This window comes from Cnephaeus nilssonii, assembly GCF_951640355.1.
Source record: "Cnephaeus nilssonii genome assembly, chromosome: 12".
In the NCBI taxonomy this organism is placed as follows: domain Eukaryota; kingdom Metazoa; phylum Chordata; class Mammalia; order Chiroptera; family Vespertilionidae; genus Cnephaeus; species Cnephaeus nilssonii.
The window spans coordinates 29,196,571-29,221,980 of NC_137083.1; the positions used below are offsets into that span (position 1 = coordinate 29,196,571).

A 25,410-nucleotide genomic window follows, 5' to 3' on the forward strand; every position below is an offset into this window, starting at 1 on the left:
GTTTTTTTAAATTATTACTTTCGCAAAAACAAACAGAACCCCAAGGATTCCAAAACTATTTACATGTATTTTTTGGATACTTCTAAAAAGAAAAAGTGTTAGATGGCCTCCATAAAATATTGGAATTATTATTCAATAAGATAGAAAAATTCATTTATATACATTTCAAAAAAGAAGTTAAAACACATTAAATAGTACTTTTTATTTAGGTGTTTATAAGGCAGATCTATGAGAATGATATAAAAACAAAGCATATAATTTGATAGCAATAATTTGGTGATTACAGAGTTTTAGCAAATATCTATTACACAGTTATAAAGAAGACTATTTTCTAAGCGGATACAAAAATATTTAATCAAAGATGAAGACAAGAAGATGAGTATAATTAATTAACAATGCAAAACCAGTTCTAACATGAACTGCACATTTTCCTTTAAAAACTTTTAAAGGTAAGAATTATTGCATTCTCATTTATTCAAACAGTGTTGAACGGTATCATGACAAAACCTGAAGGCTGGAATGGGTTGATTTTGACTTCATATAAAGAAACCCAAGTTTACAATGTCTGAACTACAGGAAAAGGCAATCCAAGTAATGTAGTAGTCAAGATCTTTTTAGTCTCCAACGTGCCCTCCTTAGGGTGTGGCCTTGGTACTCTTGGATTTGTCAAGGCTCCTGTTATTTCCAGAATTCCCGCAAGACGGAGGAATAAGATAAAGAACACATGCTGGAAGCCTCCCCAGGAAGTCACTCATACATTCCCCAGACATCTCTCTGGACAACACTTACTAGTCACATGGGATCACCAACTGCAAGGGCGGTTGAGGAATTTGATAGACAGCAGCTTTTAAAGAAGCAGGGTAACTAGTCCCTGTTCAGGTTGGTTATCTGAAACACTATGTAAAACCTTTAAAGAAAATTTTAAGAGAATATTTCCTAGAAGTTGGCATTATGGAAATCATACAAAAGCCCCTGCTTCGGTGATTTAACTTAGCCAGGCTAGTCACTGGGAGTATCCATGTAGTCTGCCCTAATTTTGAATGGCTGCATGAATGAAAATTCAATGAGTTGGAAAGCAAAAATCTCAGCGTGCATATGTGTTAGGCTGAACCAAACATTGTTTTGGTATCATATGGGCAGAATTTCTGAATATTAGCATTTTACAATTTTTCACATTAAAAAAAATTAAAGAACTTTTCATTCCTGTAAAATTCACTGTTCAAAGGTACGAACAGATTATGTTTCCACTAAAATTATTACAGTTCCATTTAGAGCCATTACATAGACTGAATACATAGAATGTGTTTTACTGACTTACTGACGTATGAACAATGGAAGGTGGAGCATCTCCTTTTCTTGATGACACATCACAAATATTAATCTTAACCCTGGACCAAGGTGTATTATTTGTAATACACTGGCACTGCTCTAAGTCATGAGTTTACAAAATAATTTCAACACAACATTTTAGGCTGTTTACTTATTTAAAAACAGATTTTATAGACTGACATGGGTTCAGTGTTTATAGTATTCCTAAAGAAATACTTATGAATATAACGTATGGTCCTTTATTTAAAATATCTCATTAAGAAATCTTAAAATTCACAAATAAGCCTCTTTCAGAGGAATTCTCACAACAGAATTTATTATGAAATAGTTTAATGGCAAAAGGCAATTAAAAGAATTAATGTTTTAATCATATTTCATAGAAGATAAACAATACAAAAATATGGATATGATTTATTCTTTAAGCCCTTTTACACAAATAATTTTCATAATCTGACTGTATGAATGAATATACCTTATGTTACTATTATCAAATTAATTTCAAAAGTAAAATACCTTAATCAAGTCAGGATTATGCCAATTTATTAGAAAATAACCAGGTAGTTTAACACTGGAGCTCATTAGCCAATCCCATACATAGCACAAAATAACCATCTCCGATAAATACCTACAAATATAATTTATTTATACATTAAAATATTTTAAAATTTAAATAAAAATCTCTACACGTAGGCAATCTTAGCTAAATTTCTATAAATGCTTTGAAAAATATGTTAGCATGAATATATTCTTATTTAAACATGATCTTAAAAATTATTAATAGCAGAGACATATGACACCTGCACAGAAAATCTAAGTAGCATGATCAGTCCAGGATTATTTTCTTCTTAGGAAATAATTACTTAATTTTTTTGCATAGGTTTAAGACTGGATATATTTTCTACATTCTTATAATTTTTCTCAGGGGCACTTCTCAAAGTACAGATTAGAAAACAAATTCCTATTACTTTAAAGTACCCACCACTTTCTCACATCTAGCAAGAACAGAATTCAGTCCTACTTCTGAGGCCAGAGTAATAAAAAAGTGATTATGAAAAAAAGTGATGAAGAAAATAATCAGGTAGGAAATAGTAAAATAAAGCAATTAAAAGTCAACTGAGTAAAACAATTAAGTCAATATTTTTGCATTTTAGAAAGGCTTTGAAATATTTAGAGTTATAATATACTACCTTTATTCTAAAACTTCAAAACTAATTTTATCTTTGTAAGGGAGAAAAGGAGATACCATTTGAAACAAGTTACATCTTATGTATATATATTTTTAAAAACTGTTTTTTCATATTTCCAAAGTCCCCATTTATCTCTAAGAGTGATTATTTTATTTATAATACATTGGCTACTTAATATATATGTGCAACAATAGACTTCAATAGTCATCTAACTTTTTAAAATATTTAATTGTATTTTCACATGAAATGGTGAGCATTTCATGTGGTCTTAAGACAGTGAAACTTAAGGAACAAGAAAGTATTGAAAATATGCTAATTTCACTAGTCCACTACAATAGTTTATGAGTGCTTACCTTTAAAAGTTATCACCCAACTGAATTCCTACTAAGAACTAACAAGTAAGTAATTATCAAGAGGGGAATACTATAATTAAAATAAAGGAAATGGAGAGCTCAATTAAAAAGTAAAAGGTATTAAACTGACATAATGCATAGTAGGGAAAGAGCCATTGGTGGGAAAGGGAGCCTCCACTAAGTAAATGCCCTTTCATTTTTGGCAGCTGGATTCAGTAGTCCTCAGAGGGTAAGTGTATAAATATTATAATTCCAGAGGAGTGCATATAATTGTATCTTGTCTGCAACGTTTTATTTTAATAGGAAAGAGCATATGGGAAAAAATGTAGGGCATTCTAACCAAAGTTTGAATAAAATGACATTTTAATGTGGAATGTCAGCACTGAAAATTTTTATGAATAATTTGTATGATTATATATCTCCAGAGTAGATTTATAATTGACCACTTACCCTAATAGCCTTCAAGCTTGCAAACTGCTCCCCAATGAATGGTTGAGCAGGCAGGAGGACTTCTCAAGAAGAGAAAAGGAGATGGCCATTTATTAAAATTGCCATGGTCCTATCTCTGCTGGAGTCCCTCACCGTATTGGGAGGCATGTGGACTGCCATGGGTCTCCTGGGTCACGTCCCAGGCAAGATCCTCACTCAAGGTAAGAACTGTGGATTATATCACAATTTGATAACCACAGCTCACTCTCAAGAATGTCAATGCCTTTATACAAAAGAGGAAGCAGAAAGATCGGCATCATGAATGTAATGCATAGAGATGGAGCAGGGGCCATTCAGCCTAGTGGTTAAAATCACAGCCTCTGAAATATGACTGCTGGGGCTTAAATGCTGGCTCTGCCACTATTCCATGACCTTGGGCAAATTACTTAACTTTTTATCCTTCAGTTTTCTCGTATGTAAAATGAGAATGATAGCTACCCCTGTCACAGGACTGTTTTAAGTATTAAACGGGATAATACAAGTAAAGTGCTTAGAACAGTACATGGCATGTTAGAATCCCTCAATGAACTTCTGTAAAATCCTGCACCATAGAGTGTGATGATTGGCTAAAGTGCAACAACATAGATCAGTTGACAAACAACTACCTGTGTGTATAACTAATATTTTCCCTTTAACTAGAAACAATTATACGATTTCCAGGATTGGTACTATATTAGCAAAATCAGTTTTGGAGGCCAACAATTACTGTCTTCTCCCTGACAACATATTCAAATGGAACTGCTTTGTAACAAGATAAGGAAGAAAATCTTTCATGAAGTACACATTATCAGTATATCTTTCATGTCTCCAATGCATTTTTAAATAGAATTTCAGGTTCAATTTGTCTTTTCAGTTTTGTGTTTGTTCACATAATCACATCCATTCACAAAATCAATGACATTCTTCAAATCCTATCTTATGAGAGAAATATAGGAATATAACCATGTACTCTTACCTAGATGCTAATGTAATGCACCCTTTCTTTAAAAATATATGATTATGCATTTCTAATTCTTACACTGGATAATAATTAAAACCTTTGAGCTTCAGAAAAAAACTTATCTATTGAATTATATTAAAACTTAAAATTCTGCTGGTTTGCAAAGAGTTTTTAACATTATATTGTATCTATATTATTAACTATAAATATTTTTGCCTGATTGTGGAATATAGTTTGTTAAAATAACAGTAATGTCACAGTTGTGCAAAACAAAAAAAAACACACACACCTAAATTTTAACAAGTTAACTAGAAAAATCTATACTGACAAAAAATGACATTTGTGAACATGAATTTGAAGACAATTCTACCACTATTTGGCTGAGATCACATTGAACAAGTTTCAGCCCACAGCAATTTGACAGCACACTGGCAACTGAACATACAGGAAGTCATACACATAATGGCGTGAGTAGGAACTCTCATGGCATCAGCGAGCACCATTTATCATCACATGACGGTGACCCTTTCTGGTGAGAAATGAGGAACGGCTCCTCCAACACCTTCTTCTACAAACTGGCTCTTTTCCCAGCCTTTTTTAATTCTCTTCAGCTTTTGGCTTATGCATGGAAGAAGTAAAATGCTCTTACCCAGAATTACAATTGATGGCAAAACAAGAGCGAGAACAAAGTTTGGGGGCGTATAAAACCTGTAGTACTCTCCTTCAAAAGCTCGTTTCCATCCATAAATTAAAACATGGAAAGTGCTTATGAGCAGAGCGACGTAGCCAAGAGTAGACTTCGGATGGAGGAGGAAGAAAAAGAAACAAAGAATAAGAAGCAAAGTATTCAAATTCATAAATAAATCTATTTTATCTTAAATTATTATTGAGCTACTTTTTGTTCTCTACTAAATTAAACAATTTAAGCACTTTCATATATATTTACATCCATACTTTATTTTACACAATTAAAGCCATATTGCATAGTTTAATATTCAAATTATTTCTTTTATTATATGAAGAACTTTTCCCTCATGTCATTGAGAATGAAACATTTAATGCTGTATAATATTCCATTGAATGGATATGCTATGATTTATTTAACCATTCTTTTCGTTGATTATTTACTTTGTTTCCAGCTTTCCTCAACTATATATAATGTCACTCTACGCCCTTTTCTATATTCTGGTTTATTTCCTTAGAACTGATATAAGTGGGATTGCTAGTCAAAACATCTGGCTTTACTTTAAGGTTATTGACAAAAACTGCTAAACTTTTTTATATAGGTTATCCACATTTCTGCCAGTTGTGTATATTAGGAAAAATGAGTGTGTTTATATATATGTATGCATATGTACATGCTAACTGAAGGTAAATATGAAAAACCTTATATATTAACATGTAATATAAATAGCATTTCAAGCATGTGGCTTTATTGACCTTATTAAAAGAGTTAAGAGCACTGCAGTTAAGCAGTTTACAAGTTAAAATCTAAAAGGTCAGCATTCCTGGTTCCCTAAATTATGATGTTCGATTGTTTACTTTGAGAAATACTCTATTATATCAATGCAATATTGCATCTGTAGAATGATGTAACATCTAACTTAACTGGGAAAGGATCAAAACTCTAGCAGAAAACTGTTCTGTCTGCAATTACTCATCTAAATGTATAATAATGATAGTTTGCACCCATCTAGCACCTTTCATCTGAGGCCCTTCTATTTCTTTCCAGGTGTGATTAAACTAGCACTTTGCAAAGTATTCATATTTTTTTTTTCCTTCAAAAGAAGAAAAAAGAATTTAGACCAGGGAAATGCCCTTAATTTGAATGATATTTTTAGATAATGTAAAAAACAAAAAAGCTCAAGTAAATAAAGACTGCCCCGCCCCCCCAAAATTCAGTTTATCACCAAATGTTACTTATTGGCATTATAGTGCTGTAAACCATGTGGATACAGCCAATACTAATTGGGTCTATGTTTGAGTTATATATTTTTAAATATGCAAATGTAGCCCTGGCCTCGTGGCTCGGTTGGTTGGAGTATTGTCCCATACACAGAAAGATGACAGGTCCCATTCCCGGTCAGAGCACATACCCAGGTTGTGGGTTCAATCCATGATTGGGAAGCATGAGGGAGGCAACCAATCAATGTTTCTCTCTCATGTTGATGCTTCTCTCTTTCTTTCTAAAATCAATGAAAGCATGTCCTGATTTTTTAAAAATGCAAATATAAACCCCTTTGTAGACACTCACATACATATGTATATAATTTATATACTAAATACACTAGCAAGTTCATAAGGCTGGTTGCTTGTCATAATCCACTAAGTGAGTTATCTGGTTTGTCACTACTTTAAAATATTCTTTTAAATATTAGACTGACCTCCTCCTCACTTGAATTCAAATTAATGAGATTTTTCTGGACACAGCAGGATGATTCAAAATATAAAATAATTCTTCATTTGGCTAATAACACATTGACTTTTGGCTTCAACTTGTTCTAAGCTCACACATCCCCACCTTCATTTTTTTTTTTTCCTGATTAAAATAACCTTTATCCATAGCATAGCAGGCAGGGCTATCAGTGCTGTAGAATCCTGAACTGGTCCTTCACTTACTAAACCAGGATGGGCCTAAGCTAGCCTCCAACCATATGAGGTCACCACGCTTCCATGCAAAAACACAGCCTCCAGAGGCTCTTTTCATAAGAAACATATTTCAAATTCAACTGTACCTAACATGTAATTCTATGCAGCCCCTTCCCTCACCAAACAAAACCCCACGTACCTGAATAAAACTGAATTCCCTCCAGTTTAAAGCATTGCTCACGGAAGGGATGGAGGTGACTGCCAGGAGGGACAGTAAGCCCAGGCTCATGATGCCAAAGGAGATATACATTTCAATTCTCCAAACTTCTTCCTCATTCCAAGAGTTTTTAATGTCCGCATGAACCTAACAAGAGAGCAAACATGAGTTTCCCTTATTTGGTAGAACATTAACTTTTTCAGCACAGAGTTCACTCCTGGCATAAGAATACATCACGTATGGACATAGTTAAGTTGTATTAATTCAATTTAACAAACTGTTATGGAGAACCTATTACTGGATGGTATTGTTTCAGGCATGGGGAAAAAGAGAATGGAGAGTTAAACAAAGGCAGGACTAGGATTCTCTCTTTCTTTGCATATGTGTGAGAAGAGCGGGTAAACCTGTCTCACATTTGTAACGCATCACAGTTACAGGGACTCCGGTGTTCAAAGACCACGAAATGCCACGTGGTTTGTTCCAGGCGACACAAAGAAGTACTGGCAGTTAGACTTAGTTTTGAGGTACTTTTACAAGTTGGTTTAAACTTGATTGAATTGTTTGGGTACGTTCTGGACTTAGTTCAACTTAGAACCTGGAAAAGGAATTTCTAAACTACTTTTGTATGTTCCTTTCTCACATCAAGAGTATGTGTATGTTGATTTATCTCTTTCTTCTTACCTTCTTTTCCACAGGAAGCTGAGATTTCCCTGAGGATAAAGCCCTACTGAATGCAAATATTTATCCACTTGAATTGCCTCATTATTTAATATGCTTTTCCAACTGTCCATTTGCCTCATTCCTATATAATAACTACATTGATAACGCATATATAATCAAGCAGAGTAAGGGGGGTTGGGAGTCCCGGGGTTGAGTTGGAAGTAGGTAGCAGAATTTAAAATGGTGTTTAATGTAGGCCTCACGGAGGGGTGAGATCTGAGCAAATGACTTGAAGGAGGAAGCTGGGAGAGCTGATATGAAAGTCTCCCTATTCAGTTAAGAGAAGTAGTATTTTTAGGGAAAGAATGACTTAAAAACATTCATGTATTTTTCTTTCCCCAAAAAAATTATTTTAGGTTGAAATTGTTGAAACACATGTAAGTACTAGATGCTCCATACTTGGCCCATGATGCCTTGGCTCCTTATCAAAAGAAAAAGCGTTTACACATTTGTTTTGGTGCCGTGTCCTCGGCTTTCACTGAGAAATGCTACATCCAAGAGCTCCCATGGCACACTTTATTTCACATCCGCTGAGTGGGAGTGATTGGGGAATTCAGTCTAGTCCAGCATTAAGCTCCCTCCCTGAAGCTCTCCTTGCGATGTTCTTGAGCTAAGTGCTAGAAAAGCTTCACCTGAGGAACTGGAATCCTTCCTGCTTTTTGATAACAAAAATCTTGTAAGCGTATGTCTTCTGATATGGACTTCCTATTCTGCTTTATGTTTTCACTGGTTCTATTTTTATTGTATACATTTACTGAGAATTGCCTTAACATTTTGTGGGGCATAGCCAATTACAAAACATTAAAATAATCAACTGTCCAGTACTGAAAGCAATCATTGCAATAAGAACATTAAAAATAAAAGAACAGCCCTGGCCTGTGTGGCTCAGTTGGTAGGAGCTTTGTCGAATACACCAAAAGGTTTGATTCCCAGTCAGGGCACATACCCAGGTTGGGATTCTGGTTGGGGCATGTGCAGGAAACAATCAATCTACATTTCTGCTCACATCAATGCTCTCCCTCTCCCTCTCCCTCTTTCTCTCTCTCTCTCTTTCTCTCTCTCTCTCTTAGTTCTTCTCTCTATAATCAATTTTTTTTAAAAAGAAGGAAAAAACCCTAATCCTTTCTTTCTCTGCTTTTATTCTGCAAAGAAAGGGATGGTTGCAGCTTTCACCATCAATGATTTTGCATTAGCCATGTAACTCTATGCAGAAACATTATTTAAAGAAACAGTACTTTTCCTGCCCTAAATATACCAAGGTATGCAAAGTTGTACCCAATTTTTAATCTTACGGTTAACAAATTACATTAAGCATCAGATAAATAACAAACATGCTCCATACCTGCTGATAAGCCATGTTGAGAAACAAGTATCTCTCTGATCTTCTCATTGGCAAGCAGAGGCTATAGGCAACATGGACCGAAGCGAAGAAAAAACTTAGTAATCCAAGCTGTTTCCTACACTGCAACCAGGTCTCCAACCAAGGTGGAAATCTCCTGTACTTGGTGCCGTAATAAAGTTGGTAAGCAGCTGCCAGGAGACCGGCTAGGTATACCAGGGACAGCAAAGTAATGGCAACGATGGGCAAGGTTTTATTCACAATCTCAATAGGAATCTTGTAGAAGTCACTCTGCTGGTTTCTAGCATAGGGATGTATCACATCTCTGACAAAGGAATAAAGAAAGAAAAATGTGGCCAGGCTTATGGCTACCACTACTGGCCCTCTCCAGAGAGTGAAGAGTTGCAGGGGTAAATTTTCAATCTCCCTGGCTGATGATAATGATCCCACGTCAACGGGAGTAAAATTCAACTGCCGGGCAAGTTCAACAACCTGTTGTCGAGCTTGAATATTGTTGCTGCAAATATAAACCTGCAGCAAAAACAAAAGGCACATCATTACCATTGCTGCTTGTAAAAATGGTGATGATCCCACCCTCCACTTAGTCTGCGGAGCATCACTTGTGATGACCAAGTGATGCAAAAAGTTAAGGAGATAAAGCATTTATTAATTTATTATTTATTAATAGATTACAATAGTGTCATTAAAAATGACCAAGTCCCGTGAGATGACATGAAAAGAAAATGCAGACACATCTAGCTAGAACCTGGATCAGCATGACCTCAGGGGAAGGAAGGCAGGAGGCACAAAGGTTTCTGGATCACGTGGTTGTGAATTCAGGCCTCCCCTGCAGTGGGTGGAGTTTGAGCTGCTGGTTGTGCCCCGCCCCCTCCAGCTCTCTCCCACTGAGAACAGGGTGGGGCTGGCTCGCCAGGCTTTCCAGGATAGTATTTAGTTTTGGGGCGATAGTGGTTGGTGATTCTGCCTAGTAGGGTGATTACAAGCACTGCCTTTTACAGATAATTCAGCAAGAAAGAAGATGGGCGTGCACTCAGGACTGAATTTGCAACTAAAACTTCTAAATTATGTCAAGATGCTGTATTATAAAATGTATCTTTTGGCTCAGAAACCAATTCACCAAGTATCTCTGGAAAAAAACATGGGTTATCTCAAGTACATTATTTCATTAGTCAGAATGAAATTCTTTCATCTTTAAATGATGACAATATACCGGGGGGGAGGGGGAGGAATGGTATATAATTTAAAAAGTAAATCAACTGCCATTTTCTAACACTAAGGTGTTAACTCTATAGGAACACTAATGATGAGATGGGTGGGGTTGGGGGTGGGCTTTCAGACTACCACAACCTCTTAGATATACTACTGCAGGTGAGAATTCAACAAATATTTTCTGAGCACCAAATGCATTGCTAGAGTGAGCCACTATTACTCACAGGTAGGTCCTCTCACCAAGGGCTAGAAAAATATTGCTATTAAGTAATGTTTGGGGAAAACAGACTCCTAAATATATTTATCCCTGAAGATGTTTATATAAGGGCTCTAGAACAGACCACACCAAAACACTGGCATGCTAAACCTATTTACATTATGCTGACAATGTAAAGCTCTTTGCATTGTTAATTTTACTTAATATTAGGCAGATGAGTGACAAAGTCTATACTATTATACACATGTTCATGAACTTCTAAAATGAAGTGGGGAACAATACCTATATAACAAAGAAATAAGGAAAACCATTCTACATTAATTTATTACAGTTGTGACAATGATGAAGTAAACTCTTTTTTTTGTTGGAAAAATCCTATAAATTATAAAATTCTATAATAAACCTAAAAGTATAAATCAAACATTCATAACAAGGCCATGAGTAGTATGAAATACAAATGAAACAATTTCTGTAGCTCCCTTTGAATTAAATCACTGTTCCACAAATTTTTTGTTGTTGTTAAAGAATTAAAATGATCACAAATATGGGCAAAGGGTTAAATTCAGGCTTATCTCTAATTTAGTCTGTATCCATTGCTAAACTTTGGTGGATATGCAAAAGGAAAAAAAGGACTCAGAAATAGCCTTTAGGAAAATTGGAAAATATATATTCTTTTACTAGCCTTCCAAATTAAAGACCCGAAAGTGAATGGCAATCATGACTGACAGGCAGCATACAGTGACATAATACTTGAACTTAATTTCTAAGACTCCTAATCAACTATCTTTATGGACAAAAATAATAAAAATATTTTGTCATCATGCTTAGTTATAATTCAGAATCATGCCTTAAAGGCACACTATTCAAATGTTTACTTATAAAGGCTGTCATTCCACAAAGGCGTGGAGAGAGTTCCCCATCTGCTTTTATTTTCAAGGTGAACTAGACACAACCCCTAGGCTAAAAGAGAACCTAAGAAATCCAATCTGCTTCTATCTTCCCCACATGGATTAAAACCTACACTTTAAAAAAACCACAAACAAACAAACAAACAAAAACATCTGCACTTAAAAATAAAATAAACTGTACTACTGTATTTTAATAAATTCTATGAATAACCTATGTAAAATAAAAAGGTACTCCCCAAGCATTCTTCTTGGGGATCACAGGAAGTAGTATTTCATACAGCGATGGAATACAGCTACCGAACAGCTGCAAGCGAGGAAGAGGGGAGAAGAAAGAAGAGGGAGGAAAGAAGGTTGGGAGGGAAGGAGCGAAGGAAAAGGACATGCTTGCTGTTTGTTTCTTTTTTTGAGGAAGCAAGGAGAGATCAACTCAGTGTGTTCCATTCTTCACCAGCCAACCTTGCCTTTTCTTGGATTAGCTGGTTCTGACAGAAAAGTCCAAGAAAAGATGTGTGCCCCTGCAAGGTCAGAACTTTCAGGTGCTCTTACGTAGTTTTCAAAATGATAATCATTGGGGGGGGGGGGGGTCCGAATTTGGTTTTTAAATGTATGCTATTTGTTTAACTACATAACTACAAAATACCAGATAAACAAGAATAAAATTTAAAAATACACACCTGCCGGCTGGCATCCTTAGGCCCTAACTGAAGGGCCCAGGCTGAGATAACATTAAATCCTTTGACGACCAGTGAGTCCGGGAATAAGGAAGCCAAATACTCAGCATTGGACTCTGGGTATTGGTTTATCCTCATGTTATTGCTCACATCAATGAGGATTTTACCCACGAGCAGATGTCTCAGGTCCCACAGGGAGGTGTAATGTTCTCTATGTATAGCAACAAATATGATATTTGTTTTGGTTAGCACATCCTCATGATGAGTGACATCTACCACGTGAGGAAAAAATTCAGAAGCAAATTTAGGATTTCTACTTCCTATGACCACATGATAGCCACATCGAATAAGTCGAATGGTCAGGGATTTGGCAAAATCCCCACTTCCAATTACACCTACAGTGACCTTCCTTGCATCTTTGATACTATTTATGCCATTGGGCAAAAAAGTATCACTAAGGCTCTTAGGGCTTCCCATCATCGAGATAGATTCCATGGCACAGACTCTTCCAAGATCACCAGGGATATCCTAGGGGAGAGAAAATAAAATGTGCATCAATTACCTCTTACCAAACGGGAATACACTTTTAGACATTATAATACGGCCCTCGTTTGCAGACATAAAATATTTCAGCAAGCTATATAACTTAGAGCACAAGTGAGACACAATTTGCGAGCTAAAAAGGGATCTGAGCATAGAAAAATGAACTGTCACAGAGTTGACATGCTAAAGTGGGGCTGCTCAAATTTCAATGTGCACATGAATCACCTGAGAATCTTGTTAAAACGCTGACTCTGATTCAGCAGTTCTGGAGTGAGGCCCGAGAGTCTGCATTTCTAGTACGGTGAGCTGCTGCCGCTGGTCTTGCAGACCCCTCTTTGAGCAACAGGGCACTAGGGAACAAAAGGAAGAGATGGCTATCTTCACCTAGAACATTTTTAAAAACACAGTTCTAACCTGATTACCCAGTTTCTCAGCAGATCAGAGGCAACAGATCAGAAAAGCTGCTAGTGGTAGAAAGGACTATGATAGGACGTTATAGCACACAGGACAACAGAAGAAGAAAAACCATGAAAATCAAAGGGCCCTGTCCAGGTAGCTCAGCTGGTGAGGGTGTCCTCCTGATACACCAAGGTTGTGGGTTCCATCTCTGGTCAGGACACATATAAGAATCAACCAATGAATGCATACATAAGCGGGATAACAAATCAATCTCTCTCTCTCTCTCTCTCTCTCTCTCTCTCTCTCTCTCTCTCTCTCTCTCTCCATTCCTCTCTTTCTCTAAAATCAATCAATAAATTAAAAAAAAAATCTTTAAATCCAAACTCTCAAGAGTCATTTGGCGTGGTCTATCAACTATCCTATACACCTGACTCTTATTAAATGAGAATAAGATAAATCAACTACTAAAGAATGAACTACTAATGAACCTTGGTACTTATATAATACCTTAAGAAAAACAGGCATAAAAATATAATAAAGAATTAAATATAATTGGCTTCTATCATTCACCCTATATCCTCTAACTCATCATTGACAAAGTTAGCTTCTCAATTATATTAGTAATGTGTTTATGGACTTAAATTAGACAATACTTGTGAAATCTTTCCTTCTTTTATTCATTGGTGGGATAGAATACAACACAATTAGTCTTTCTGGGGAAATTTATCAAATTCTTTAAGTGACTAACATCTGAAATGTTTGAAATAACTTTCTCCAAAATAACAATCAGAATGCCATAAATCAGTGTCACTAATGGGAATGAATGAAAAATACTCTTCCTTTCTCTCCTCATTGCACCATTTCTTTTATGCTAAAAACAGATGTGGATCACTTCAGAGAATGTAATGGATTTTACAGGAAAGGTGGAACGTTTCAAAAACATGTTTTTGAGGTTTGTAGTAAATGAAATTTGAAATTACTGGAGCTAAAAATATTCAACTTTTTATCCTAGAAATGGATCACATACAATGACTCAAAAAAAAAACCCAGTAAATTAATTTTTATTTTTTTAAATATATTTTTTATTGATTTTTTTACAGAGAGGAAGGGAGAGGGAGAGGGAGAGAGAGTTAGAAACATCAATGAGAGAGAAACATCGATCAGCTGCCTCCTGCACACCCCCTACTGGGTATGTACCCGCAACCAAGGTACATGCTCTTGACCAGAATGGAACCTGGGACCCTTGAGTCCGAAGCCCGATGTTCTATCCACTGAGCCAAACCAGTTAGGGCAAATTAATCTTTAGAAAGAAAAAATAATATAACCTAATACTCATTATAGCACATTCTCTGTCAGGTTTGTTGTGCTTTATACATTAACTGATTGAATTCCCACAATCACCACAGGATGCCCATTTTAAAGATGAAGAAATTAACACAAGCAAAGGATAATTTATTTGTTCAAGGTCATAAGAGAGAAAGTGAGGGAGCTAGGATTAGAATCCATGTGCATGCTAAGTTCAGCTAAGGCAGTGGTCGGCAAACACATTAGTCAACAGAGCCAAATATCAACAGTACGATTGAAATTTCTTTTGAGAGCCAAATTTTTTAAACTTAAACGCCACTAACGCCACTTCTTCAAAATAGACTCGCCCAGGCCGTGGTATTTTGTGGAAGAGCCACACTCAAGGGGCCAAAGAGCCGCATGTGGCCCACGAGCCGCAGCTTGCTGACCACGGAGCTAAGGCATGTGTCATTTGGGCAAATGTAAGGAATTTAAGAAAGGGCTTTTTCTTTGGGCATGAGGGAAAAGGGGAAGAGGTGTGCTCATCCTATATAATAAAACCCTAATATGCAAATCGATTGAATGGCGGAATGACCGGCAGAACAACCAGTCACTATGATGCGCACTGACCACCAGGGGGCAGACGCTTAATGCAGAAGCTGCCCCCTGGTGGTCAGTGCGCTCCCACAGGGGGAGCGCCGCTCAGCCAGAAGCCAAGCTCACAGCTGGTGAGCACAGCAGTGGGGGTGGGAGCCTCTCCTGCCTCCACTGTAAGTGGGCGGTAAGGAGCGAGTGTGTGTGTGTGTGTGTGTGTGTGTGTGTGTGTGTGTGTGTGTCCCGGACTGTGAGAGTCCTATACTGCGAGAGGGATGTCTGAGGGGGATTGGGCCTAAGCTGGCAGGTGGACATCCCCAAAGGGGTCCCAGACTGTGAGAGGGCACAGGCCGGGCTGAGGAACTCTCCCCCAACCCCCGCTTAGTGCATGAATTTTGTGCACCGGGCTCTAGTATTAGTATAGTCTTCTTTGGCCATATCATTACTCCTCAGCATTACCTAGTATTCTTAATGTCTCACTCAGATCCTGGGAAAGGAGAAAACTCACTATTTTTAATCTATTACACATGCTTCACTTCACACTTTTCAAGTGAGAAGGGATGGTAATTAGCTGCTTTCCCTGGAGTGATTTCAGGTACCCAGAAGGCCAAGAGGGGGTCAGATGGACCAGGGTAGTACAAAAACATCAAGATCCTCTTGGAGAAGTGGTGGGTTATCTTCACTATTCAGGAGCAGTTAAAAGAACCAAAAGTAATTTAATGAATGATCATTTCATTCTGACAATTCAAGTTGAATTGACCAACTTACCCTTAGTCCTATATAATGTCTAAGGGTAAAAGGGTTACTAAGCTTACACACAGGAACCCAAGTGTCATATACCCTAGTCCTAACTTCTTCTGAGAAGAGATTGTTGCATCTCCCAAAATATAAGAATTGCAAAATCTTGAAATCTATCATGATGATCAAGGTCTTTTCAAACTAAAAGCAAAACAGTATCAGTTATCTGCTAATTTTATAAAGCAAATTCAAGCCCCTTCAGTAAATCAGAATGTGAACAGATAAAAATTCATTAGGACCTAAGGGGCCTCCCACTGTAACATGTATTTTTAAACATATTTACGGGCAAGTGTTCTAACATGTTTGACCCTTATTCACATTATATTTCTATAATGGCAAGTTCTAACTGAACCCTTTAATGGTGTGACTGTAACTATAAATAAAAGTTGGCCTGATAAATGAGACTCTTCGTTATAGTTTTAAGGAATGTAAAAGTATCCACGAGAAAGAGAAAAAAAAAGAACTTGTAAAGGATTTGAGAGATGGGTTATTTGTGTATTGTTGAAAGCTTACAGTACTAAAATATGTGTGCTATTTAATAGTGCACAAGTTTTTCATATATAATATTATCTTATTGAATTCTCAAATGCCTGTGGAGTACATATTATGCCCATCTTAAAGATGGGGAAAGAGACTCAGAATTTTAATGATTTACTTAAGTCAATGCAGTTTGTAGTGATCCAACCAGGATTTAAATACGAGTCTTCCAACCTCGGCTCATTCTAAAACTGCAGGGCAAACATATTTGGGGAGATTTTTAAATTGTTTAGATCTTCAAATGTCGCCTGTAACTATATTCTCTAAAATCAATACTAACCTTAAATAGTTACAATGTGAATCTCAGCTTAGGATAGTTTTATTTTATTTTATTATTATTTCTTTAAAATATATTTTATTGATTTTTTTTTACAGAGAGGAAGGTAGAGGGATAGAGAGCTAGAAACATCGATGAGAGAGAATCATCGACCAGCTGCCTCCTGCACACCCCCCACCGGGGATGTGCCCGCAACCAATGTACATGCCCTTGACCGGAATCGAACCTGGGACCCTTGAGTCCGCAGGCCGATGCTCTATCCACTGAGCCAAACCGGTTTCGGCAGCTAGGATAGTTTTAGATAAATCCAGAGCTATAAGCTTAAGAATTCTAGCTACAAAACAGGTAAAATGCTGAAATAATTGCATATTTTTGGATCAAAACCAAACAAGGAATTAAATTTATTAATACTACAAAACCAAACATGAATGGTTGCTGGGTAACTTTTGAGGAAACCCAGCTAGCAACCCGTTTGTCTTCTGAGGACTCTGCAGAGCGCCTGCTTTTTAGAGGGAAGAAAGAAGAAAGGGCCGAGAAGAGGGCCGGTGTCCTGTGGAACGCATCCATACACAGGCCTAAGAGCGACTCGTTCCCACAAACTATGGGTAACGATCTAGTGCGGACACACGGGGACCAGATCGCATCAATCAACTCGGAATTTGCTAAGCTACCATTTGGCTCACTAGGTTAACCGCTGAGCTGAAGTTAATTAAAACTGTGACATCTGCAAAAAAAAATGGGGTTATAAAAAATGAATAATGTCAATATCTGAAGGAGGTTTACCTTGTATTTACCTTGTATATCTAAAAACCTTACATTGTACATCTCCATTGACAAGAAATGATGGGACTGTAACTGGCAAGACAGACCTACCCTGCTGTGTGACCAGCATGAATTTACGGAGGCCACTGTGTGCTTTGCATAGGAGAGATAAAGGACAAAAGAAGCACGGCGCTTACACTCAGGATTTACATTCTAGTTAGGAAAACACAAGCTGTACGTAGAATTAAAAGCATAAAAAAACACCTCACATCATCATACAATTAAGAACTAGCTTGTACGGTAAGAGCGTATTTGCTCTAAAAAATCAGGGAACAGAAATACCTCATGGTGTTCCCTTACTTTAAGTCATTCATATATATAAAATTATACTTACAAAATCATCTCTAAATTACACAGGGTAGCTCAGTTGGTTAGAGCATCGTCTCGATACCTACCCCAAGGTTGCGGGTTCGATTTCTGGTCAGGGCACATACAAGAAGCAACCAATGAGTGCATCAATAAGAGGAACAACAAATGGATGTTTCTCTTTCTCTCTCTTTCTCCCACTTCCTCTCTCTCTCTCTCTCTAAAATCAATCAATAAAAATGTTTTAAAATAAAAATAAGTTACACAGGGCTGCTTCAAGCCACGTTAATGACAGTGCATTACAGGTTCATTTACGCTTAAGCCTATAAGGACCCTAAGTTAAATTCGCTTTCTGTGACCTTACCTTAAAAGTGTTAGGGCACTGGTTTCCAAATATAAAGTTATCGCTGGTCTACAGTGATTAAAAAGTATATGGAACAATTAAATATCAAAAACATAAAATCTGACTTAAAAATGGGCAGAAGATCTTAATAGACATTTTTTTCATTGTCTATGAAGCCATAGAGATGGCCAACAGGCACATAAAAAGTTGTTCAAGGAAGCGGGGAGGGAGGGAGGAGGGGAAAAAAGTTGTTCAACCTCACAATGAGATACCACTTTATACCCATCAGGATGAGAATTAGCAAAAAGACAAAAAATAACAAGTGTTGGCAAGGATGTGGCGAAAAAGGAACCCTTGTGCACTGCTAGTGGGAATGGACACTGGTGCAGCCACTGTGGAAACAGTATGGAGGTTCTCAAAAAAATTAAAAGCAGAACTATCATAGGGCCCACCAATTATACTTCTGGGTATTTACCTGAAGAAAACAAAAACACTAACTCAAAAAAGAAATGTGCATCCCTCTATTCACTGCAACATTATTCACAACAGCCAAGATATGGAAACAGCCATAAAAAAGAACAAAATCTTGCCATTTGCAACAACATGGATAGACCTGGAAGGTATTATGCTAAGTGAAATGCCGTATGATTTCACTTATATGTGGAACCTAAAAAAATAAAAATAAATCAGTAAAATAAAACAGAAGCAGACTCATACATACAGAGATCAAATTGGTGGTTGCCAGAGGGATGAGGGGTGGGAGGATGGGCAAAATAGGTGAAGGGGTTAAAGAAGTACAAGCTACAAACTGCCAGTTATAAAATAAAGAAACAATAACCTTGTTGCAGATGGTATTGAGATACGGATGCATATGTTTACTGGGTAATGAATACAACTTGTTCTGTGTTGCAGTAAGTCACTTGTAAAAAAAATCTTCTATGAAAGGCCTATGCAAACTCATTTCCCTAATTTCAATGCCATAACACAAAACAGATTACAAATGGCACTAATGTTCACTGAGTGCTATAAACTTTAGGGCTCTCTGGTGATTGACATCAATTTAGAAATGAGGCCACAACCTATGATCATAATGACATTCATCCATCCATCCATCCATCCATCCCCAACCATTCACCAACCCAACATCATCATCGGCCTTATCCACTAAGCATCAGGCTAGGTACTGACACTCCAATTACACAAAACAGGCACTGGCTTCCTATCTAATTATATGTTGAAATCAAGAATGTGGACAACTGAAAAAAAAGCTTTATTGGGGTGTAATTTACACAGCATAAATTTTACCCACTTTAAGTGTATACATTAATAATTCTCAGTAAATTTACAGTTATGCAACCATCACCACAATCCAATTTTAGAACATTTCATCAGCAGTAACTGTTTTTACTCACATTTTAACAAAATTGGCCAACAGTAAGTGCCTCTTTTAAAAAATCCTGCCTCCCTTAATGTTCTGAAAGCCCCATGGGCTTTCATACACACCGCAGAGTGTGACCTGAGTTTTGCTGACTCTGCTTGGTGCTAGGAGAGAAATAGGAGATCCCACCGTTTGGGTGAGTGTACAGGCAGAACTGCAATCTCAGAGCTGCCTCTTCCGTCAAGGAAAAAGGACCTACTAAAGCAGGGGTTCTCAACTTGAGCTGCACAATCGATTGACCGAGGACCTTTATAACATAGTGATACCTAGTCACCACCACCCATCTGCTCAGATTTTTATTTCCTTGGTCTGGAATTCAGCCTGGGCATCAAGATTTTGTTTTAGAGACCATCAGCCAAGATTGAAAACACCTCTACTAAAAGTTTCAGGATTCAACCTAATACTTATTCTGGTATTTGGAGATAACTTATGTGGCTTTTTGATCCTCAATTATGCTCCTTTTTACATTATCGTTTGTGTCAACCAGTCCTCCTTAGCGCCAATTCAATGCCAACAGGAATCCCCAATTTGGGGTTCAGTGAAGAAGGAAACTTTATTCAGTGCAAAACAGCTCATCTGTGATACAGCAAGGCTATGAGGTGGCCCCCAAGGCCAGCACCCTCTCTAGCTAGACCTCTCTACCCTGTTCCCAGCTGGTCAGCTATGTTCCACACCAGTCTGCTTTGCTCTTTGCTGGTCTGCTCCATTCTGTGCCAGTCTGCACTGGCCTGCTCTGCTCTGCTCCAGCCAGAAAACAGACAGTCTTCCGTGGAAAGGGAAAGTGCATTCTCAGAACCAGAGGGGAGCTGACTTATATAGACAGATGTCTCTGCCCTTGGTCCCCTTCGACTCATGCAAATGAGGACTCCAAATCCTCAGTTTGACTGGTCCAAAAGGCACTGTACTGATTGGTCAGAATGGGGCCGCTCTGATTGGTCAGTGAAGAAACTGATGGGGATACAGCTGTGCAGCTCCGATTGCATGAGTCCTATTGGTTGAAATAGGGTTCCAGGAACTGCTTTATAAGGCCTGGCTCAGAAGGCAGAAACACAGGGCAGGCAGGCAGTTCAGTGCACGCTTTCCTCTGAAGTGCAGTTTGCATGAGAGGCCCGTGTGTAAATGGCTGCTAGGCTCTGTTTTGTTTTGTTTTGAATCGTTGTTGTATGTTTGTTTGTTTTTAAAATTTGAACCCAGTCAGCCACGGGGGAGCCTTTTTTAGTAGGTATTTTCTTTCTCAGGGTCCATATTTGTAATCATGAAAAACACTAGTGGGAGAACAATTGTTGCCTTTGAATGGGGGAAGCTGAAGAATTTACATGCAGTCTTTTCCCTTTTTCCACTCAGGCAGTAACAGCATTAGTAGATCCACTCACTATTTTATAATTTTCTCTTCACTTTCCTTAAAATGTGTCACCCCGCCACACAGCATACATTGTTCCTGTTTTTGCATAACATGCAGAATTCAGAATGTTCTAGTGAGGTATCTCTTCCTTCTGTCTGACAAGGGGCTCCTCTTAGTTCTCCAGACACCCTAGGTTCTGCTGACCTGAGCAGACGAGAGTTTCCAAGTGGATTGACTGGCTCTAGAAGAGCGCCTACCAAATTTTAATGTGAATATGATCACCCGGGAATCTTGTTAAAATGCATTCTGGTCCTCCAGTTCTGGAATGAGGCTCGAGGTTCTGTATTTCTCCCAAGCTCCCAGGTGATGCCTGTGGGCCTCACCAGGTGATGCTGTGGTCCATGGGCCACGCTTTGACTAGTCTCGCTATCTTTTCATTTGATGTTTTTCATAGGAAATATAGACTAAATAACTGAGAAGATTACTGTGGTAATTATGGAAGATTTGTTTATGTGATGTCGAGAAGAAAGAACAGGCCTCGGCTTCTGAAATCAACTTGTTTTCTGAGTCTGCTTCCTTTGTAAAATAGAAAACAAAAGCCTCACCGGTGTGGCTCAGTGGTTGAGTGTCTGTCTACCCAAGAACCAGGAGGTCAAGGTTTGATTCCTGGTCAGGGCACATGTCAGGGTTGCAGGTTTGACCTGCAGTAGGGGCTTGCAGAAGGCAGCCAGTCGTGATTCTCTCTCATCATTGATGTGTCTATCTCTCTCTCCCTCTCCCTTCCTCTCTCTGAAATCAATAAAAATATATTTTAAAAATATTTTTTAAAAAGGAAAACAAAGAGGTTGTACTTGACTCCTGCAGTCCTTTCCAACATTAAATTCTTTTGTTTCCAAGTCTTTTTTAAAAAAATATTTAAAATCATTTAGCATTCATATAAGCATAACCAATGGACAAAGACAGTAGGGGGGTGAGGGCATGTGCTGGGGTGTGGGAGCGGCCTGGGAGAGGTCAATGGGGGGAAAAGGAGACATATGCAATACTTTCAACAATAAAGAATTTAAATAAAATAATCCAGATTTTCTCATTTCAATAAATGGTACTATAACCTACAAGTTGCTTAAGTCAAAAATCTGGGAGTCATTCTTGAGTCCTGGCTTTCCCTCACCCTTGACGTACAATCCACATCAACTCCTGTTCTCCAAAATATTTCTTAAATAACCTCTCCACTGACACCAGTTTAATTCAGTCTCTAGCATTTCTCATCCAAACTCTACAAACACTTCCTGATAAAGTCTCTCTCTACGTTCTCCTTTGCCTCTTCCCAAATCATTCTCCACAGAGCAGCTAAGATCATCTTAAAACGAAAATAAGATGATGTCTCTCCCTCCTTAAAATTCAATGGTCTTCTGTGGCACTTAGAACTATAGCTACCTTCCTGACCATCACCTAAAAGGCCCCAAACGAACTCGATAGCCCCTGCACACCTCTCAGTCCCATCCTGCATGACTGTTCTTCCCGACCAGAGGCCCGATGTACGAAATCCATGCAGGCAATGAAAGAAAAATACCACATGATCTCACTCATTTATGGAAAATAACAGAACATTATAACCTGATGAGCAAAAAGATAGACACAGAGGCAGTAAAGCACCGAACAGACTGTCAAATTACAGTGGAAAGACTGGGGAGTGTTGGGGAGAGGGGGAAAGAGATCAATCAAAGGACTTGTATGCATGCATATAAGCACACCAATGGACACAAGACACTGGGGGGGTGGGATGAGGGCCTGCGACAGGGAGTAGGGGAGGCTGGGGGAAGGTCTATGGGGGGAAAAAAAGGAGATATATGTACTACTATATGTAATACTTTAAACAATAAAATAAAATTAAAAAAAAAAAAAAGAGTAGGCCTTTCTTTCCCTGGCTGCCAGCACGGGCTTCCCTTGGCACCTGGGACCAGGGCTTCCCTCGCCGCCCCAGCTTCATCCGGAAGGACGTCCGGTCTAATTAGCATATTATGCTGTTATTATCATAGATGGTCCAGACACAGCATCCTTTTCTAGAAGAAAGAAAAGACCATTCTGGTTCCCATGTGGAGAACTCTTCACATGCTGTTATGTCTCTTGAACAGAATGAGTCACTACAGTTTTGCTTTGTTTTCCTTTCCGCTCTTGTTATGTTTCCTTTGTAATTACCTTATGCCATTGTTTCTTTATTCACTATTATTTCCCCCACCAGACAAAAATCTTCCTGGGGGCAGAACCAGGTTTATCTTGTCCATCACTGCCTCCACAATGCCCGGCACGTAGTAAATAAGAGTCCAATAAATATTCTTTGCTGCTGTATGCATCAAAAAATGTCAGGACCGAAAGATATGTAATAGGTCTCTAGGTAAGATCCCTCTTTTCACTGACCAAGACATGGAGGCCCAAAGCAGGTAATTAATAAGTCAATATCATGGTTATCTGAATGTCATGGTTACTGGCTGAGCACAGAATAAATGTATCGCCTGATGTCCTGAAGGCCTCGTCTTTTAAACTTCCGGTTTGCCTTCTTGATCACCTTTCTAACTCATTTATGATCCTTTCTGTAAACATTTGTTTGCCTTCATCTGTGCTACTTCTTCAGTACTAAAAGGTAATTATGTTCACTCACTACAAGTATATTTTCCATGTCATCACTGCAAGAAAAAGTGACTTAGATATAGCTTTTCATTTCCTTTTTGCACAATTAGCTCAGTTTATCATTATTGATATTGTCTCTTCCCTCAAACCCCAAAAGACTGATTAGCTAAGAGAAAGGAACTGCAAACTGTTTCTAAATATTCTGAAAATTATCTAGGATGGGCATTTTTCTTCTGTAAACAGCTTTTAATTTTTGAAACAACAGAGGGAGAGGTGCAGAGTAAAAAAAAATATACACACCTTAGAGAAAGAAAAAAAATAAATGGAGATGAACACAGCAAAGAAATAATAAAGGTGGAAAAAGTGTGTGGGGGGGTCGGGGGAGAGTGGGGGGATCGCCGAAGTGGTTTGGAGAGAACTAACAAGGTTCCCAGTAGTGGGGCGGCTAACAGGACTGTAATCTAATCAGAGACACGAAGGTGGGGGAAAGGTCAGAAGTTTGTTCCATTTCTCCCCCTTTCACCCATAATGACGAATAATAAACCACGGCCTGAAATAAGGTTTTCTACCTAAAAAATGAACTGCCTGAGGAGGAGTAAAAACTGACACCAATTCTTCCCCTAAAGGGTGGGAGTAATGGAAATCTCCTGACAAAGATTCTCTTGATCTCTCTGCCCTATTTTAAGAGCCAGATTTTTTTAGGGCATCATTTTCAACAAGTTTTGGCTGCGGCTGAACACTGGGCTCCAACATAATTGAGGGCACTTCCAGGCGAGGCCAATTACTTTCTAAACACACCATGGCCTGAACACACCACGGTCACATAACCGGCTAATTAACAAAATGAATACTAGCAATACTCCCTTGTTGGCAAAGCGGTGATGGTATGATTTTTCAATGAAATGCGCTGCACCCGCCCCCAAAGTGGCGGGGAGACAGGCTGTCAGGGAGGCAGGGGCACAGCCTACCTGGGACGAAGTCTCGATCCCGGCCTCCTTCCTTCTGGGCCCAACCTCCGGTCTACCTGGGAGCGAGGGGAGACCCAGAGGAGTAAGGGGAGGAACCGGTGGAACCGACACCGTTCCGGAGCCTTCCCACTCCCCACCCCCAGGTGCGCGATCGGGGACGCCGCCACTCGGGACGGGCTCCCGCGGAGGGCGCGGGATCCGGGGAGGGAGGACCCGGCGCGTGGCGCCCACTGCATCCGGACCCTCCCCTCCGCGGCCGCCGCCTCGCCGCGCGCCCCCTCCGACCCGCTCACCTCCGCGCCCTCCGCGCCGCGCAGGGGCCACCAGCCTGCGGGTCTCCCGCGGCGCCGCCGACTCCCCGGGGGCCCGGGCTCGGGGCCTAGGGGCTGCGCCTCCGGCCGGCGGCTGCGGGGTGGCTGCGCGGCGGCCGCGCTCCCGGCTCCCCGCCTCTCCCGGCTGGATCGCGTGGGGCCGGGAGGAGGCGGAGGGAGGGGGCGGCGGGGGCCGGCCTGGCGGTGACGCACCGCCGGGGGCTGCGCTCCGAGACCGTGCCGAGCGCGATCGGTCCCTGGAGCGCGGACCAAGGGCCCGGCGGGCGGGGAGGGAGAGCGGTGCGGCTCGGGGAGGAGGCGCCGAGTCCGGAGGGGTCACGGGAGGGCGTCGGGGAGAGTCCGGGAGGAGGGCGAGCGCCGAGTGGGGTGAGCCGTGCTCGAACCGCTCCAGTTTTGAGCTCCTCCCCACTCCACTCCCCGACCTCGGAGCAACTGAGCATCTATCCCTGGCCTTGCTCCCCCCCGCCCCCCCCCCAGATTCCTTCTAGATAAATCAAGCCCACTTTTCTGCTCCTCCGCTTTGGGTCGCCTCTCCACTCTCCACCGCTTTTTAGTGCGCCCCTGCCCCCAAATGCCCTCTCCCCACTCCCAGTTCCCCTCCAGAATCCCAGAA

The 25,410-nt window shown here is 39.5% G+C and overlaps 1 protein-coding gene across 3 annotated transcripts; it reads right to left on the reverse strand.

The window, feature by feature from the left end:
• Positions 1-214: 214 nt before the first annotated feature.
• On the reverse strand, positions 215-25,151 carry STEAP2 (STEAP2 metalloreductase). Of its 3 annotated transcripts, none has more exons than XM_079785605.1 (7): positions 24,759-25,151; positions 24,466-24,517; positions 12,958-13,082; positions 12,193-12,717; positions 9,167-9,694; positions 7,087-7,251; positions 215-5,095 (listed from the first exon to the last, which is right to left on the reverse strand). In XM_079785605.1, the coding sequence occupies exons 4-7, from the start codon at positions 12,682-12,684 to the stop codon at positions 4,808-4,810; spliced, it is 1,473 nt and encodes a 490-aa protein (XP_079641731.1). In that variant the 5' UTR covers positions 12,685-12,717; positions 12,958-13,082; positions 24,466-24,517; positions 24,759-25,151; the 3' UTR covers positions 215-4,807. The 3 variants fall into 3 exon arrangements, with proteins under 3 accessions (XP_079641731.1, XP_079641730.1, XP_079641732.1); XM_079785604.1 differs by having other exon boundaries at positions 24,466-24,521; XM_079785606.1 differs by lacking the exon at positions 24,466-24,517.
• Positions 25,152-25,410: the final 259 nt, after the last annotated feature.

What these genes read in the sequence shown, in the direction of transcription:
- STEAP2 (XM_079785606.1), bottom strand. Translation starts at nt 12,684, where the DNA reads ATGGAATCTATCTCGATGATGGGAAGCCCTAAGAGCCTTAGTGATACT. An exon ending in TCAACATGGCTTATCAGCAG is followed by an intron (nt 7,252 to 9,166) that starts GTATGGAGCATG and finishes CTCTCTTGTTAG; the next exon opens with GTTCATGCGGACATTAAAAA. An exon ending in GGGAATTCAGTTTTATTCAG is followed by an intron (nt 5,096 to 7,086) that starts GTACGTGGGGTT and finishes CTCCATCCGAAG; the next exon opens with TCTACTCTTGGCTACGTCGC.